We start from the raw sequence: 19,616 nt of genomic DNA, 5'->3' as shown, positions 1-19,616 counted from the left end.
GGTAATCATAGTCTCTCCAGCCGGTCTGGAGACGCTCCGAGAGATGGCCCCTTGTATCCCAGGGGTCACTTATGTTTGAGGTAGGTTATATCTCTAATATCTCCTATATCAAATGGAGGAGGTCTGGACAATCAAGCGTTGGCATGGGGGATCCAAGTGGTTAAAAATAGCACTCAGTTCCATCCAGTGGTGTATCTTATGAGATCCGTGAATGGTGGGCGGAGGGCATCTGTTTCTGGGGATTCAGTTTAAAAGGAACTTGATACACTTCTTAGATCCTCAACGTGGTGAAGGGGGTCAAAACACTATCTCTCTGATCTTAATCATTCCTTTCATCTGTTTCAGGGCTCTTAATGACGATTAAGACTTCCTTAGTGTGATAATGATTAAATACACTGTGCACCTCTGCACCTAAATCCTTAAGCACCTCCTCAATAGTGATGCACGGGTCAACTCAGAACCACAGGGCCCACGGGTTTCAGCAGTGTTCAGGAATGTATTTTTAATCAAGTTTTATATTCTCATACACCTGCAAGATACTTACTAGAAGTACATCCCTTTTCACTTGAAAGATTTGTCATTATCATACTAACTCTACTACCTTGACTCTACCTTGATTCAAAATACTATGTAAACACTGCCCTTCGCACTCCATAAACCATGCTGCTTTCAAACTCCGGAAGCTGTTGTACAGCTTGTACAGCAAAATTGTACACACAGTGAAGTTCAGCAAAAGTGGTACTGTCAATACTGTTATGCATACTAATTACTCTGCGGTCATATCAATGTAGCCAATGACAGTGTCACAATGACGCAACAGTCAGATCAATGACAGAGGGTTCCCACACTGATAGCTACTGTATGTGTATGAGAGTGAGAGTGAGAGTGAGAGTGAGAGTGAGAGTGAGAGAGAGAGAGAGAGAGAGAGAGAGAGAGAGAGAGAGAGAGAGAGAGAGAGATTGAGAGAGAGAGAGAGAGAGAGAGATTGAGTGAGTGTGAGAGAGAGAGAGAGAGAGAGAGAGAGAGAGAGAGAGAGAGAGAGAGAGAGAGAGTGAGAGAGAGAGAGAGAGAGAGAGAGAGAGAGAGAGAGAGAGAGAGAGAGAGAGAGAGAGAGAGAGAGAGAGAGAGAGAGAGAGAGAGAGAGAGAGAGAGAGAGAGAGAGAGAGAGAGAGAGTGAGAGAGAGAGAGAGAGAGTGAGTGAGTGAGAAAGTGAGTGAGTGAGTGAGTGAGTGAGTGAGTGAGTGAGTGAGTGAGTGAGTGAGTGAGTGAGTGAGTGAGTGAGAGAGAGAGAGAGAGAGAGAGAGAGGCGATGTGCCCTTGAGCTAGACACAGGACACAATAGAATACTCCCATTGGCCCAATGAAAAATAAGAAGTCAATGAGAAGTGACATGAAAACCAAGATTCTGCATGTGGAGTAGATGACCAAGTACAACTACACCAAAGACCACATCCCCACACCCCAACAGCACCATGGCAAACCCCATTGTACATACATATGCTGCTATTTGATCCTTAAATGGAAGAGCAAGTAGAGTTACTGTGTTACATAGCATGGGACTTGGCTTCAGTGAGAAGAAGAGAGAGGACTAGATAGAGAGAGAAGGGAATAGAACGAGGGAGAGGGAGAGATGACAGGACATAAGTCATTTGATCACTCTGTTGCAAGAAAACATGTCAACTTGTAGTGTATTTGAGGTTTAAAAAGGCTTCTGAAGTTTGTAATTTCCACTTTCAAATTTCAGACTTGATTCTCCCCTTACGAAAAATGTATTAACCTCTACAAAAAAATGTCCATTCATTATAATCCACATAATAATTCACATTTCCTGTTACTGCAGGATTGTTTTCCTGCTGTAGCAAACTGGCTGAAATTAAGATCCTACAGCTGTATGAGAGATCAAGCCCAGAGGACATCTCCTCCTCCTCCCTCTCCTCCTCCTCCTCTCTTCCTTCCTCTCTTTGGCAAAGCTAAAGCACATGCTTTTTGATTACCAAAGAGTTGTTGTGTGTCTTGTGTCCTTTGCTGCCGGCTCTCAATGTGACTAATCCCCTCCTCTCCCCCATCGCCCTCAACCTCTCCTACCCTCACCCCCTTTCTACCCAGATCCCCCTTACGTTCACAAGGCATCAAAAAGAATGTGAGTCACCCTGACATGTGTTGGGGGGCATTCGCATTCGGAGCACATAGATCTGTCCTCCGCAGAAAATATAATGATAAACCATGAGGAGGACTGCTCTGCCTCTGTCTCTGCCTCTGTCTCTGTCTCTGTCTCTGTCTCTGTCTCTGGCAGTGGGAGACTTTTCAAAAAAAACCTCTGTCTTCCACACCACCCTGTTCACACACGTCTGAGAGCCGTCCTCCTCTAGATGCAGCAGCCTTCAATTCAAAACCAATCCTCGGTTTCTGGCAGGTGCAAAGACTGTACAAGTCTGTACGAAAACAGGAAGTGTCTGTTGTGTGGCTCGACAGACATGATCGTTTTCTTCTCTCATCCCAGTGCATTCCATCTGCTCCAAATACCCTCACCACGACAAACATGAGCAGACAATCCTGTGGCACGTGTAAAAACAACAAGTCCCTCCTTCCCCTCCCCTTTTGAGTGGCTCTTTTCCCCCTCTCTTGTCTGATGTAGCGTGTCTCTTTGCTTCCTCCCAAAACTCTTTCTGACGTCTGCAGCCCTGAAGAGCGATGAGTGTATGATGTGCTCACTTAGTTTGACACGGGGGCAAACACAAAAACACGCAGGAAGAAAAACACACTTAACACTAAAACACTGGACAACTTGCGTACACAGTCGTCACGAGCACATTATTAAAGCGCACGCACGCACGCACGCACACACACACACATACACCGAAAATACAAATACACCAGGTCTCCTCAGCAAACAGATGGATGCTCTGCATTACAGCAGGTCACTAGACCAAAGCATATGAACTGCTCCTCTGCCAGCGGTGCTGTTTTATTTAACCACTGCTCTAACCGTGATCCCTCGCTCCGTGTGACACAGACAATTGTGTATGCGCTGTCTGTGCCGCCGTGACACGCTGGGCTGGCCACCTCTTTATGAGCTTGGGGACCGTTGGCCCAAATTGACTCTGTCTGGCTTGGCTGGACTGGCCTCGGCCCAGTTTGGTTTAGCTGTCTGTAAGTGTGTTTCTGTTTGGTTGAATATTTGGGTGTGGGTGTGAGAGGATGTGTGAGCTGACCCTGGCTACGCAGAGTTGTGTTTGGGTAAACAGCGGGACAGCCCTGCGAGAAGACTGCATTAAGGACTATTGATTGTGAGTGGGAGATGTCAGCATGCTCCTGGAGGGACTAGCCATAAATCCCCTTTATGACGGGATACGTTATCAACGGCTTAGCAGGTGGGACAGTCATCACTTAGAGGAAGAGAGGCAGAGAGAAAGGAAGGAGAGAGAAAGATAAGAAATGAAAGAACGAGGGATAATATGAAAGAGATGGAGTGAGAAAGAGAGGGACAAGGAGATGAAAAGGGAATGACAGAGAGAGAGAGAGAGAGAGAGAGAGAGAGAGAGAGAGAGAGAGAGAGAGAGAGAGAGAGAGAGAAGGACAGAGAGAGTGCGTGCGAGAGAGAGAGAGAGGGTGATAGATATAGAGGAAGGGGTGTCCTCTGGGATATTTGACACAAATAGACAGAGTGATTGGGGGAGTACGGTAATGCTGGTTCAGCCCCATTAGCAGGATATTGTATATTAGCGTTTTAAACCACTAACGTGATTGCTTTATGATCTCCTGGCTGTGAGTGGCCATGCCTGCCATAGAACAAAATGTACCGGCTGCCTTCACACATCTTGACTTTAAGCGTTGCTTGTTAAATGTATGTTTTACAGTATACAGTAGATGCCAGTACACAAAATATGTGCGCAAAATGTAGGAATGCAGGTACACGTATGTCTAACTCTTTAAAGATGCTACAGTTTGCCTCCACATCTGTCTACAACTATGTCTCCGTGTGCCTCTGTAGAGATGAACAACCTTTTAAGCCAGTGTATGTTTCTGTGTGTAAAAGGCCAAATCTGTGAGTGTGTGTTTGTCTGTGAGTGAGCGTTGACCAAGGATGTCCTCTGTGTGTGTGTGTGTGTCTGTGTGTGTGTGTGTGTGTGTGTGTGTGTGTGTGTGTGTGTGTGTGTGTGTGTGTGTGTGTGTGTGTGTGTGTGTGTGTGTGTGTGTGTGTGTGTGTGTGTGTGTGTGTGTGTGTGTGTGTGTGTGTGTGTGTGTGTGTGTGCGTGTGTGCGTGTGCGTGCGTGTGTGTGCGTGTGTGTGTGTGTGTATGTGTGAATCAGAGGCCAGTTTGTCATGTTGCTGCTCCAGAGCCCTGATCCAAGCTGACAGGTGAAGCTGAGCGCAGCTAAACAGCACACGTAACAGGGAAGGAGGGAGAGAGAGAGCATGAGAAAGGGAGAGAGAGGGAGGGTCTGTGGGAACGTGGAGATTAACTATAGAAGGAGATAGAGGTTAATTGGCATTTTATCAGAGGTTACTAGTGGATGTTCATTTTTCATGGCTACATTTTCTCTCCTGTGGCGTTCTGTTATTGTCTCTTTAAACTCATTTGTCAAGGCATGAATATTATTGCCATGCCAATCAGTTACTATGAGGGGAATGGAGTCACACAGAGGACGGATACTCAATTTAATTGCTGAATGACTGTAGCATACCGATACAGTCAGTGAACATAGCTCAAGGACTGCATGGAAGAACAGAGTGTGGAGAGAGAGTGTGTGAGAGAGAGAGAGAGAGAGAGAGAGAGAGAGAGAGAGAGAGAGAGAGAGAGAGAGAGAGAGAGAGAGAGAGAGAGAGAGAGAGAGAGAGAGAGAGAGAGAGAGAGAAGGTTGGACAGGTTGATAAATTGCAGTCATTGATGTGACCCACCCAGTAGATACACTTTCACTCATGTAGAAAGAGTAGTACAGATAAGGCATGTTTTTGCTATTAGGAAAAATGAGAAGCAACAATTTGATGTGAGTGTAATACGCAATAGGATATTGTCCTGCATTGTCAGAGTATGCTTAAACTACTTCTCCCCCTCATATTGGTATTTGGGTGGGTGTATTTGAATAAAAATCATGACATTCTGTATTCTGAGAGTATCCTAACTCTGTACATGCATGGGAATACTCTGATCTTATGTATTGTGAGAGGTATACCCATCTGTGTGTGTGTGTGTGTGGGTGTGTGTGTGTGTGTGTGTGTGTGTGTGTGTGTGTGTGTGTGTGTGTGTGTGTGTGTGTGTGTGTGTGTGTGTGTGTGTGTGTGTGTGTGTGTGTGTGTGTGTGTGTGTGTGTGTGTGTGTGTGTGTGTGTGTGTGTATTCATTAGCATTAATGACTTCATAGGTCTACGGATAGTGTATTTTTGTAAGTGGTACATTGCCAATGTTTGTGTGAAATGCACACAGAATCAATTATTATGAACACATGTGTTTGTGTGTGCATGTGTGCATGTGTGCATGTGTGCATGTGTGAGCGGGTTGGTGTCCACAGAAGGTAAATAGAAGATTGCGCGTGACTGCTCCACATTGGAACCATTATGGATTTGCACCTGCGCCCATGCTTAAACCCAGTTTCTGCATTGAGGCCTTAAAAGTCATTAATCTGTTTGCATCTCTGAGTACAGTTAAAAATAAAAATAAAACATTATTTCACCTTTATTTAAAAAGGTAGGCAAGTTGAGAACAAGTTCTCATTTACAACTGCGACCTGGCCAAGATAAAGCACAGCAGTTCGACACATACAACAACACAGAGTTACACATGGAATAAACAAACATGCAGTCACTAGTACAGTAGAAAAAGTCTATATACAGTGTGTGCAAATGAGGTAAGATAAGGGAGTTAAGGCAATAAATAGGCCATGGTGGCGAAGTAATTACAATATAGCAATTAAAACACTGGAATGGTAGATGTGCAGAAGATGAATGTGCATGTAGAGACACTGGGGTTCAAAGGAGAAAGATAAATAAATAAATACAGTATGGGAATGAGGTAGTCGGATGGTCTATGTACAGGTGCAGTGATCTGTGAGCTGCTCTGACAGCTGGTGCTTAAAGCTGGTGAGGGAGATATGAGTCTCCAGCTTCAGGGATTTTTGCAGTTCGTTCCAGTCATTGGCAGCAGAGAACTGAAAGGAAAGGCGGCCAAAGGAAGAATTGGCTTTGGGGGTGACCAGTGAGATATACCTGCTGGAGCTCGTGCTACGGGTGGGTGCTGCTATGGTGACCAGTGAGCTGAGATAAGGTGGGGCTTTACCTAGCAGAGACTTTTTTATTTATTTTTTTATTTTTTATTTCACCTTTATTTAACCAGGTAGGCTAGTTGAGAACAAGTTCTCATTTGCAACTGCGACCTGGCCAAAATAAAGCATAGCAGTGTGAACAGACAACACAGAGTTACACATGGAGTAAACAATTAACAAGTCAATAACACAGTAGAAAAAAATGGGCAGTCTATATACAATGTGTGCAAAAGGCATGAGGAGGTAGGCGAATAATACAATTTTGCAGATTAACACTGGAGTGATAAATGATCAGATGGTCATGTACAGGTAGAGATATTGGTGTGCAAAAGAGCAGAAAAGTAAATAAATAAAAAACAGTATAAAAACAGTATGGGGATGAGGTAGGTGAAAATGGGTGGGCTATTTACCAATAGACTATGTACAGCTGCAGCGATCGGTTAGCTGCTCGGATAGCTGATGTTTGAAGTTGGTGAGGGAGATAAAAGTCTCCAACTTCAGTGATTTTTGCAGATCGTTCCAGTCACAGGCAGCAGAGTACTGGAACGAAAGGCGGCCAAATGAGGTGTTGGCTTTAGGGATGATCAGTGAGATACACCTGCTGGAGCGCGTGCTACGGATGGGTGTTGCCATCGTGACCAGTGAACTGAGATAGGGCGGAGCTTTACCTAGCATGGACTTGTAGATGACCTGGAGCCAGTGGGTCTGGCGACGAATATGTAGTGAGGGCCAGCCGACTAGAGCATACAAGTCGCAGTGGTGGGTGGTATAAGGTGCTTTAGTGACAAAACGGATGGCACTGTGATAGACTGCATCCAGTTTGCTGAGTAGAGTGTTGGAAGCCATTCTGTAGATGACATCGCCGAAGTCGAGGATCGGTAGGATAGTCAGTTTTACTAGGGTAAGCTTGGCGGCGTGAGTGAAGGAGGCTTTGTTGCGGAATAGAAAGCCAACTCTTGATTTGATTTTCGAATGGAGATGTTTGATGTGAGTCTGGAAGGAGAGTTTGCAGTCTAGCCAGACACCTAGGTACTTATAGGTGTCCACATATTCAAGGTCGGAACCATCCAGGGTGGTGATGCTAGTCGGGCATGCGGGTGCAGGCAGCGATCGGTTGAAAAGCATGCATTTGGTTTTACTCACGTTTAAGAGCAGTTGGAGGCCACGGAATGAGTGCTGTATGGCATTGAAGCTCGTTTGGAGGTTAGATAGCACAGTGTCCAATGACGGGCCAAAAGTATATAGAATGGTGTCGTCTGCGTAGAGGTGGATCAGGGAATCGCCCGCAGCAAGAGCAACATCATTGATATATACAGAGAAAAGAGTCAGCCCGAGAATTGAACCCTGTGGCACCCCCATAGAGACTGCCAGAGGACCGGACAGCATGCCCTCCGATTTGACACACTGAACTCTGTCTGCAAAGTAATTGGTGAACCAGGCAAGGCAGTCATCCGAAAAACCGAGGCTATTGAGTCTGCCGATAAGAATATGGTGATTGACAGAGTCGAAAGCCTTGGCGAGGTCGATGAAGACGGCTGCACAGTACTGTCTTTTATCGATGGCGGTTATGATATCGTTTAGTACCTTGAGTGTAGCTGAGCTGCACCCGTGACCGGCTCGGAAACCAGATTGCACAGCGGAGAAGGTACGGTGGGATTCGAGATGGTCAGTGACCTGTTTGTTGACTTGGCTTTCGAAGACCTTAGATAGGCAGGGCAGGATGGATATAGGTCTGTAACAGTTTGGGTCCAGGGTGTCTCCCCCTTTGAAGAGGGGGATGACTGCGGCAGCTTTCCAATCCTTGGGGATCTCAGACGATATGAAAGAGAGGTTGAACAGGCTGGTAATAGGGGTTGCGACAATGGCGGCAGATAGTTTCAGAAATAGAGGGTCCAGATTGTCAAGCCCAGCTGATTTGTACGGGTCCAGGTTTTGCAGCTCTTTCAGAACATCTGCTATCTGGATTTGGGTAAAGGAGAACCTGGAGAGGCTTGGGCGAGGAGCTGCGGGGGGGGCAGAGCTGTTGGCCGAGGTTGGAGTAGCCAGGCCAACAGCTCGGAGCCAGGGGGTTTGGTGACGAGTATGAAGTGAGGGCCAGCCAACGAGAGCGTATAGGTTGCAGTGGTGGGTAGTATATGGGGCTTTGGTGACAAAACGGATGGCAATGTGATAGACTGCATCCAATTTGTTGAGTAGAGTGTTGGAGGATATTTTGTAAATGACATTGCCGAAGTTGAGGATCGGTAGGAGGGTCAGTTTTACGTTTGTTTGGCAGCATAAGTGAGGGATGCTTTGTTGCAAAATACGAAGCCGATTCTAGATTTAATTTTGGTTTGGAGATGCTTAATGTGAGTCTGGAAGGAGAGTTTACAGTCTAACTAGATAGCTAGGTATTTGTAGTCGTCCACATATTCTAAGTCAGAAAGTAGTGATGCTGAACGGGCGGGCAGGTGTGGGCAGCGATCGGAAGAGCATGCATTTAGTTTACTTGCATTTATGAGCAGTTGGAGGCCACGGAAGGAGAGTTGTATGGCATTGAAGCTCGTCCGGAGGTTAGTTAACACAGTGTCCACAGCAGAGCCATAATGGCTGTGCCCTAGCATAGATTCCTCTGTACAGTTTCTGTATTTAAGCCTCAAAAGATGGATGGCAGTGTTTGTCCCCAGGAAACAATATTTCAACCCCTCACTGTCTCTGTTGGTTCTGCTGTTGCTCACTGAGTAGATCCACAAATCCGACGAGCTCCTGGCTGTCAGTGAATCACTGTCTAAGGCCTCTTATTTTCCAATAGAGCGTTATCGAACACCAAAGTACACTCAGTGCGCAGTGACTGACATGAAGTGACGGACATTGGCTTCGGTCCCACAAGGCCAGCCTCAGACAACGCATGGCTCCATTCAAGCCCCCATGCATTAATAATGGCGGAAAGTTGGAGTCATCCTTCACTCAGCTCAGCTGAATGTGTGGGCTCATAAGATACATCATTTGATTTCTCTCTGCACTGCGGGGAGGAGATTATTTTCTTGCTCGTGAAAAGCATTGAAGTGTTTATTTTGGCTTTTGGGTAAAGTGCTTAGAGGAACGTGTACTCATATGGGTGGGTGTATTTGAATAAACATTGTGACATTCTGTATTCTGAGAGTATCCTCACTCTGTACATGCTTTGATCTTATGTATTGTGAGCGGTATACCCATCTGTGTGTGTGTGTGCAAGCTATGAGCTTATATAGAGTGACCTGTGTGTGTGTGTGTGTGTGTGTGTGTGTGTGTGTGTGTGTGTGTGTGTGTGTGTGTGTGTGTGTGTGTGTGTGTGTGTGTGTGTGTGTGTGTGTGTGTGTGTGTGTGTGTGTGTGTGTGTGTGTGTGTGTGTGTGTGTGTGTGTGTGTGTGTGTGTTGTAAGCTTAAGGGTTAGGTTTAGGGTTAAAGTTAGGCTTTGGGTTAAAGATAGGTTCAAAACTTAGGGTTAGGGATTAACGTTAGGGATAATGTTCGGGTTAGGTTGAGGGGTTATGGAAAATAGGATTTTGAATATGTTTGTGTGTTGATGGCAGGAGGGTCAGGACAGAGGTATGACTAATTAGATACGTGAGATTCCCCTGTGTGAGGCGTAATAAATCACCACAGAGCATTTAGGAGCGCTGATACCATGCAGGAGACTGATAACAATCGGCTTTAAAATGGGATTTACGAAATGGGGATGGACCAGGCGGGCCGGACACAGGGAACAGGAAACAGCCACAGCACTCAACAGAGCATATGGCCACTATGCCATGTGTCCCTGCGGTCAAAAACAGGTCCGTTAGACTCGCCCGCTAACGTGCCGGAAGGCTATTACAAGGCCATTACATTGACATGGCGAATGGAACGATGCTATTGTTAAGTCATAAAAACCCTGAGCCCCGTGGCAGGTCGGTAATATACAGTGACATCTTAGGCATGACACGGCCAGTATGGGACTGGAACAGTTCCATAGGAAAATGTCAGGGGTGGCATTGATCGCTTGTCCATACAGTGGAGATGGATGTGTGTGATAGAGCTGATGATGGGTCAGGAAGCGATAAGGCTATGTGCTGGGGCAGGTTGTCATGGGGATGATGGTCAGACGACGGCCAGTCTGTGGCGTCACTTAGATAGGGACAGTATTAGGGCCATGTGGACCTTAGTGTGTCCTCATGGGATGACTGTATCCCTGGGAGAGGGTCAGTGTGTCCTAAAGTCCAAACATTCATTTGAGTAGGAGTCAGTGGTTGACATTAATTAGCTCCTATTAGGGTTGAATGACAGGAACCCGGTTACCACGATTTACTGCCCAAAACCACTCCCTTTTCCTGGGATAAATAACTGCGAGAAACAGGTCAATTATAATAGTTATTTTTATGAAAAGCAAGTGTGAAATGGAACTTAAATGATATGTGATGTCTAAACCTGGCTTCTCTACGGCCTCTACATGATGAATCACCAACGCTCAGGGTTGGGACAGCCCATCTCAATATTGAGCACAGTTCACAATGTAGACCTAGTATCTCATCATGGTCACTTTTTTTTCTTGTGACAGTTAGGCCTTCATTTGCTGCCGCATAGTCTATGCTACAGTAGTATAAAAACTGTAAGTCGCTCTGGATAAGAGCGTCTGCTAAATGACTTAAATGTAAATGTAAATGAACACGTTTCTAATTTACCCATCTCTAGCTGGCTTTCGGGGGTCACCTTATTAAAAAAAAAATGTTTTGCAGCTGCAGAGTTTTAAAACACTCAAATATCATTGCTTTTTAAATCAGTGCACACGCGAGCACTCTCTCTCGCATTCTCTCTCGCATTCTCTCTCCATCAACTCCATTCACATTGCTTCCAAAATAGATAATCCTGTTGTAGATTGATATGTAGCCCTATATATAGCCTACCTCTTTCAGGTAATACATTCAATGCAGCCTTAGCCTTCTATTTAGCCAATTAATGATGAGTTATGCATAATAAGCTTCTAACTTATAGTTTCTGTCTCTTGCACAATACACACACACCTGAACTCCGCTGGTCTGTCTCCTTAGCTCTTGGAGTCCCATGCAGGAAAAGCTATACTAGAAGAGCTTGCTGGACGTTATATTTTTTTACATTTCTTACACCAATAGACTATTCGAAGAGGGACGCAAGTTCTTGTTAGCTGAGTGTTAAATACACTAGCCAGTATAATTAATGGATAGTTTGAAAGAAGAGCGAATGAGCGATGGCAGTAGGCTATAGCCGTTATTTATTCAGACCCATAACCGTTCAATCTTTGTGAATAGAAGTGAAAGCCTTCTGCATTTAATTGTCGTCCCATACTATTCAAGCACGTCATTAGAATGATGACGATAAGGACAACTAAACATACTTCATTTAACTGTTGAAAGAGAGGAAGGAATGATGTAACAATAGAGAGAGAAAGAGGAAGTAGGCTAATAACATTAGGGGAAATATTATGAATGGCATATATGCGTCAGCCTACTAATTATACAAATAGGCCCTGTTATATTTAGACATTTACATAATTTTCGCTAGCCTATAATTGTAACTGTGTGGGCCAGATGTGCTGCACCAGAATTGCATGTTCTCTCCCTGCTTTATCATGGTTTGAATGATGTGCGTAATTCCAGTCCATATAATACAGTATAATAAAATATAGTGCAGTAATACAGTTCACACTCCAAAAGACTAGCCTACTGGAGCTAGTTTTTACCCAAGAGAGCATACAGCTAGCTATCTATGGGCTTTTATGTTTTTTTTGTCGTGCATAATGAGCAGTAGTCTATATCACATAGGCCACATATGTCAGAGTCAAGGCCCGCGAGAAGGTTTTTTACGGCCCCTGGGATGATCTTGATTTGTTATTAGAACCGGCCCGCAGACCGCAGCAAGCCGGCAGCCCGCAGATCTTTTACACGCACCAATACTACATTTCCCACAATGCAACGGTGACGCACCGAGCAGTAGGCTGCTTCATTTCAATATTTATTGGCACAGCAGTTGTCAGCATCACAGTAAAATTAACTTTCAGATACCCATCAAAAATGGCAAAACGGAAGGTGGACACTGAGAACCGGGGGTTTCAAACAAGGTGGGAGTCGGAGTATTTGTTCACGGAGGTAGCTGGAAAACCTGTGTGTCTTCTGTGTGGAGAAAGTGTGGCGGTACTGAAAGAGTATAATCTGAGACGACATTATGAAACGAAACACGCGGACAAAAACAAGAATATGGACATGGAACAAAGGCTACAAAAGGCAGAGGAATTAAAACGAGGCCTCAAATCTCGACAGGCTCTGTTCAAAAAAGCCAAATCACAAGGCCAGGCTGCTGTCAAGGCCAGTTTTATTTTGGCAGAAGAGATCGCTAAATCAGCCCGGCCATTTACGGAGGGGGATTTCATCAAAAACTGCATGATTAAAGTTTGTGACGAAGTTTGCCCAGAAAAAAGGCAACTCTTTTTAAATGTGAGTCTGAGCAGAAACACCATTGCCGAGAGAGTAGACCAGTTGTCCATCAATCTAAAAGAGCAGCTTGTGAAAAAGGGAAAAGATTTCATTGCATATTCCTTGGCTGTGGATGAGAGCACCGACATTTCTGACATTGCCCAGTTGTCAATTTTCATCCGCGGAGTGGACTCCAGCCTAAGCGTGACAGAGGAGTTTTTGGCTTTACGTCCTATGCATGGCACAACTACGGGGCATGATTTGTATGAAGAGGTGTCAAGATGTGTAAATGAGATGGAGCTGCCTTGGGAAAAACTCGTGGGTTTGACAACCGACGGAGCACCTGCGATGTGTGGACACAGGAGCGGACTGGTAGCGAAGATACGGGAAAAGATGCAAGAGGAAAACGCGACAGGTGAGCTGACAGCTTATCATTGTATCATACACCAGGAAGCGTTGTGCGGTAAAGCCTTGAAAATGGAGCATGTAATGAGCATCATCACGCGCACAGTTAACTTTATCAGAGCCAAAGGTTTGAATCACCGCCAGTTCAAGGCATTTCTGACGGAGTTAGAAACGGAGCATGGTGATTTGCCTTATCACACAGAGGTGCGATGGCTAAGCCAGGGAAAGGTGCTTCAAAGATGTTTCGAGCTTCGTGAGGAGATTTGTCTGTTCTTGGACAGCAAAGGGAAAGACACAACACAACTCCGAGACGAAATGTTTCTGTGTGAAATGGCTTTTCTGTGTGACATTACGAGTCATCTGAATGCAATGAACTTGCAGCTTCAGGGTCGGGATCGTGTCATCTCTGATATGTACAGTACAGTGAAGGCATTTAAAACCAAGTTGAGTGGATGATAGAAAATTGCTATTATTGTTTTTTTCTTTGAAGTAAATTTAGCCCACTTTTGCTAAAATAGAAAATATAGGCTACTGATGGTGCCTTGAATACCGGTTTCTTTCATTTAATGTTCATGTTATGGGGATTTTTATATAAAGGAAAATTGTCTTTTGTGTCTGTTGAAAATTAAAGATTACTGACAGAGCCATAAGAAAATATTGCTTTATTTATCTGATCATATTGGAATATATTTGTTAGGTTTTCAGTAGGTTCAATTAGGTTCACTAGACTATATGCGTCATTTAAAAATTTTTCAATGAACATTCGAACAGTCCGGCCCTCGGCTTGTAGCTAAATTTTTTATTTGGCCCTCCGTCCATTTGACTTTGACACCCCTGACATAGGCCTATGTATTGGTTAACGGCACATTTATTTTGGGCTCATTAAATGTCGTTAATGTAGTGCTCAGTAAACTAATTGAATGTATGGCTCATCAGGCTCAGGTAGAATCAGGCTTGAATTTTCTATCAAATTGTAATCAAATCCAGACATAGGCCTATTTATATGCTTTATAACACTTCCGGTTTTGGCAGAAAATACCGGGTTACCTGGGAGAAAAGTGATTTATTCCCGGAATGGAACATTGGTAAGATACAGGGAATATAATCAACCCTAGGTCCCATGACATCTTTGCCCAAAGCCTAGCTTGATCTAAGAGGTGCTCCTCCAGAGTCCAGTCTATCCAATGGTTGAATGTGAATGAGGTGCTGGAATTACTTTTCATCCTAGGAATGATGAAGGGTGTAACAAATGGTGTGTGTTGTGGAGACGTAGCTTCAGCAACTACATGTACTATACACATTTCACATACAGTGCACACACACACACACACACACACGCACGCACACACACACACACACACACACACACACACACACACACACACACACACACACACACACACACACACACACACACACACACACACACACACACACACACACACACACACACACACACACACACACACACACACACACACACACACACACACACACACACACACACACACACACAACTCCTCAGAAGGGAACTAGGCCACTGCAGACAGCACAGTCATGCCCACCCACCCAAATACAAACATAAACATACCCTGGCATAATCACACAGCCATGCTAAGAGGCACTATTTGGCAGCTGTCGCATCCAATACCAAAGTAGGGGAGACAGTGGCAGGCAGCTGCAGGCACCAACACTGCTGGGGCTCACTATCTGGCAGTGGTAGCTATAGCGTCAGCCTCCCTGGGTGAGAGGGTACTTGACACTGAGCACCGGGGGCGGGAGACTCAGTACCCAAAACACAGGGTGTCAATTCTGCTACTACATCCCTCCCTTAGCGAGCACCAGGGAGACACAGCCTGAATTATTGATCAAGGGAGACAGGGTTGAGGGAGAGCTGTTGGTTCTGTCAGCCTAGAACACCAAGACAAAGAAAGAGCAGAGCTCCAGATGAGGAATGTGTACAAAATGACTCAACTTTCACGCCTGGTGAGTGAAGCTGGCTGTTGGGCTCTATGATGGCACTTCAAATCAAATCAAATCACTTAGGGAGTGAAACAATGTGAACCAAGCCATTGTCGCACCATGCAGTCCAGAATTAGTTTTCTGCCCTGGAGGCTTTATTTGATCTTTTTGTTTGGGAAACTTTTCTGGTAGCTCAAGTTCCCCACCCACACTTAGCCTCGGCAGCACACCCTCTGTGGGATTTGGGGGTGACTCAGTGGGGTGTCCTCATAATAACCCCGGTGGACTGAACACGAGGTGGGGTGCCACAGATAAAACCCCACGTAGAAATAAGACAAAGTGTATTAACAAACACTATAGCTAGTGGTGGATGGTAGAGGCAAATAACAACACACTAACCTGGTGTGACAGTGGTGGTGATTCAGACACTACAGTGTCAAGAACAAAGGATTTCAAAAACAAACCCCAGAGCAGTGGACAGTAACGGTGATATAAACATGCAGAAGTGTTCTGTAATTTACGCCTTCAAAGGACAATAAACAAAAATATTAAATCTGAATTATATTCTATTTTACTGTACTGTACAGTAGTGGACAGCAGCTGGAGGTAAACAGTGAGACACCCTGGCTTCTGGCTGGGACTGCAGGGGGTCACAGCAGGCCTCTTCTGCTCAGTGGGCTCCAGCTGTCTGGTGGTAATGAAATAAAACACAACACCACTCACTTTGATTGTGGCCTTACCACCCACAGGGAGTGGAGAGGAGATAGAGAGGCCTCACCCTTATCACTCACAGGGAGTGCGGAGGAGATAGGCAGGCCTCACCCTTACCACTCACAGGGAGTGCGGAGGAGATAGGCAGGCCTCACCCTTACCACTCACAGGGAGTGCGGAGGAGATAGGCAGGCCTCACCCATACCACTCACAGGGAGTGCGGAGGAGATAGGCAGGCCTCACCCTTACCACTCACAGGGAGTGCGGAGGAGATAGGCAGGCCTCACCCTTACCACTCACAGGGAGTGCGGAGGAGATAGGCAGGCCTCAACTCCAACCTGAACCTCCACTGCCTCCACTAGGGTGATGATACATTCTCAGAGTAACAGGACCTTCATGCCCATCCCAGAGCCGTTTATAATTTAATATAATTCATCTAAGAAAAGGAATAGAAGTAGCGTTGCCTCATGCCTTTGTTCTTGTGTAGTGCATCAGCAAGAAACTAAACAATTAGCTACAGATGGTTGAAATCACAACAGAAGTTATCATTAGCATAATTTGATTCATGCTTGAACAATCCCAGAGGAATCCAGCTTTGAGTATCAGACATTATTACAGTCTAATTAATTTTACTCTGCAAACCCCTGCGTGCACTACACTGTAGCATCCATCAATGAGTGAAGCATCTCACAAACTTAACTCAGTGTAAAATCGTTCTAAATAATTGAGTCTATGTCCTTTGTTCAATCATTCAATCTAGTTGTCTGTGGCGTAAACAAGTCCTCGCCTCACCTCTCCTAGAATAGCTGTGTTTCAATGATCGGAGAGGTTTTCACACGTCACATGACCTCTAGGTGCTTCTGTAGTGCTCCCTCTACGTGAGGACAGCACAGACAGGTTCATCAGCTTCATGTAGCGTGAGAACTTAGTTGTGGGGACTTTCAAAAGGCTGGTTCCAGGCTTATACGGCTTTAATTAACACAAGACAATCGTAATAATTACTTTACTGAATGGTGATGGTTTAATTAAGGGCAACATGTTTCCCTTTAAGTTGACATGCTGTGTGAACATGATTTAAGATCATCTTTTTCCATAAACCACTGAATAATCAATGATTGCGCACAGCCAAGATTTGCGCTCGTTTGAGAAGATGATGGATAGATTGTGAAATCCATTTGATGCAATTACCATCCATATTTAATTGGTGCGCCAAAAACACATTTGCACAGAGGCTTTAAGCTGTTTCGATTTGTAACCATTATGAATTTTACCAGCCCAGTAAGTGCTGAGTTTCCACCTGTCCATGTTTTCACGTGTTCGTTCCCTTCAAATGCCACTCAAAGCAACTGACAAGTCAACCCTGTGGAAACCTCAGACACTGCAGTACTACAGAAGTCATCATCATCAGGACCGGCCAACCAGCATATGGAGGAAATAGCAACGTTATGACTCAAGAATATCCGGGATCTTGCCTCATACAGTAAAACCCCTCAGGTCGAACTTAAACTTTCCCAACTGAACTTTTCTCCTTTCTGCTGACACACTACTGCTGATGAGGGTGCACCAAACGTTATGGTTATCTTTAATTCATTAATCGATTCATTTCCTTTCTTGTATTACAGCACACAATCCATTTTAAGTAATTCAACTGCAAATGAATCTCTTATCTGTGGCCCTATCTGACTCGACCTCAAGATAACCCCTGTAATGTATAGAATCTGGAAAACAATGTTGCCCCCCCTCTTAACGAAGTGGCACAGTGTATGAGTGAGAGTGAGAGAGAGAGAGAGAGAGAGAGAGAGAGAGAGAGAGAGAGAGAGAGAGAGAGAGAGAGAGAGAGAGAGAGAGAGAGAGAGAGAGAGAGAGAGAGAGAGAGAGAGAGAGAGAGAGAGTCTAAACATACTAGTGCCTCAATGAACATCTTCAGTGACAAACTACGAGGGCTTTTTGAAATGTACCAAGCCATAAAAATCACATTTTCTAAATCTGACCTTTTTTCTAAGTAGCTGACATTTGACCACTGCAGTAGAATTGGAATCTAACACAATTTCCTTTGTAACATTCCTTTGTAAATGTTTGAAACAACACCCAGAGAAATACTGTAGTTCTGTCAACCCTGAGAATTGTGTTTGAGGAACACTGGCTTGTCCAACACTTTTCACAGGTTCTTATGATAAAAAAGACAGTTCACGATTGGCTGTGCATGGGAATGGATCTGTGCACGGGATTCGCCAGGGCACTTGGCTGCCATCGTGGTTTAAACATTTCCTTGCCCTTGTAATGTCTGAGCCTAAGAGAGGGCTCTGGGAATTTTTCTTAAAAGTCTTGCAATGTTCTCACATCAAATCACATCATCCCTTTACATCTTTACATTAGCTAGGAGATGTGACAGTCCTGGGGGGTTAGAATACGGGTTCAGAGAGCTGACAGCTGTGTTGAGAAGGTGGAACAACCAGCACTCCTCAATAACAGCGCCCTCAGCAATGCCCGAGAGAAAGAAAACAGAGAGAGGATGAGAAAGAGAGAGAAATGCTTTAGCCAAGCAGGAGGCGGATGAAACAGAGGGTATGAGTGAGAAAGACTAGCCAGACAGACAGAAACTAACTGGTGGTAATGAGTTAAGGAGTAGAGTGTATGTTTGTGTACTGCTGAATGGGTGACTGGAGGGCATTTTGGAAAGAAACCCAACAAGTGAAAAGAAAAGCATGAAAAACAGAAGGACAGTATTTCAGCATGGCCTCGGGACTTAGTCCTTGTCTATCCCTGCTGTCATTCAGTCTGTCAGCATGATCTACATATTAACCCTTTTTCCTATCACAACGGTACTGACCGGGGCTCATGTCTAGCCAGCTAAGCTGTCAGCAGGCATGTACCATTTAAATTCAACCGATTTCTTTGAAAAGTTCCAGCGGTCAGTACTATACTACACTATGATTAAAGAGTTTGTTTTACACACCAATGGACATCACATATAAGAGGGCTTTCATTGTGATCAAATCACACAGATTAGGACATGATGGCAGCACACCTCCACTTGATTTGATGTTGTAGAAGGAGTTTAATTCTATGGTGATCTCAATCAATTTGACACAATGTTCTCTCGTCTTACTGATGGGTGATCTTTAACCTAACACTTGTCTTTCTCTCTGTAGGGCCTTGACAGAGTTGTTGAAGCAGCCCGGAGAGGTGGGCGGAGTGGGCGGGGCCGGGGCTCACCACCCCATAGGGACCAATGGGATCTCTGGCAGGTCACTGCGCAGCAACAACGGTAAGCCTGTTTCTTTGGGAGCACGTGGGTTATTACAGAGATGTCTCTCAGGAGATGTCTCTCAGTGTTATTAAGCATATCGGATACTGATCCAGCAACGCTTTGCAGTTTAGTGCTCAATGTACTAATGAGGACACTACTAACTCTGAATAGGGTACAACAGACTATTTCAGACTCTGGCAGTCAGAATTGAGGATTATTCAGTCGTGGCCAAAAGTTTTAAGAATGACACAAATGTTAATTTCCACAACGTTTGCTGCTTCTGTGTCTTTAGATATTTTTGTCAGATGTTACTATTGAAAACTGAAGTATAATTACAAGCATTTCATATGTGTCAAAGGCTTTTATTGACAATTACATGAAGTTGATGTAAAGAGTCAATATTTGCAGTGTTGGCCCTTCTTTTTCAAGACCTCTGCAATCCGCCCTGGCATGCTGTCAATGAACTTCTGGGCCAAATCCTGTCTGATGGCAGCCCATTCTTGCATAATCAATTCTTGGAGTTTGTCAGGATTTGTGGGGTTTTGTTTGTCCACCGCCTCTTGAAGATTGACCACAAATTTTCAAT

The 19,616-nt window shown here is 44.7% G+C and overlaps 1 protein-coding gene across 1 annotated transcript in view; it reads left to right on the top strand.

Moving 5' to 3' along the window:
- LOC124015364 (protein shisa-9-like) overlaps positions 1-19,616 on the top strand; it is a 171,186-nt gene that overhangs the window by 14,512 nt on the left and 137,058 nt on the right. The window contains exon 2 of the mRNA XM_046330537.1: positions 18,933-19,048. Coding sequence (XP_046186493.1) covers positions 18,933-19,048 — 116 coding nt within the window. The remainder of the gene's footprint in view (positions 1-18,932; positions 19,049-19,616) is intronic.

The sequence above is a fragment of the Oncorhynchus gorbuscha genome, linkage group LG26 (assembly GCF_021184085.1).
Source record: "Oncorhynchus gorbuscha isolate QuinsamMale2020 ecotype Even-year linkage group LG26, OgorEven_v1.0, whole genome shotgun sequence".
NCBI classification, from domain to species: Eukaryota; Metazoa; Chordata; class Actinopteri; order Salmoniformes; family Salmonidae; genus Oncorhynchus; species Oncorhynchus gorbuscha.
This window is presented reverse-complemented; position numbering and strand designations above follow the sequence as displayed.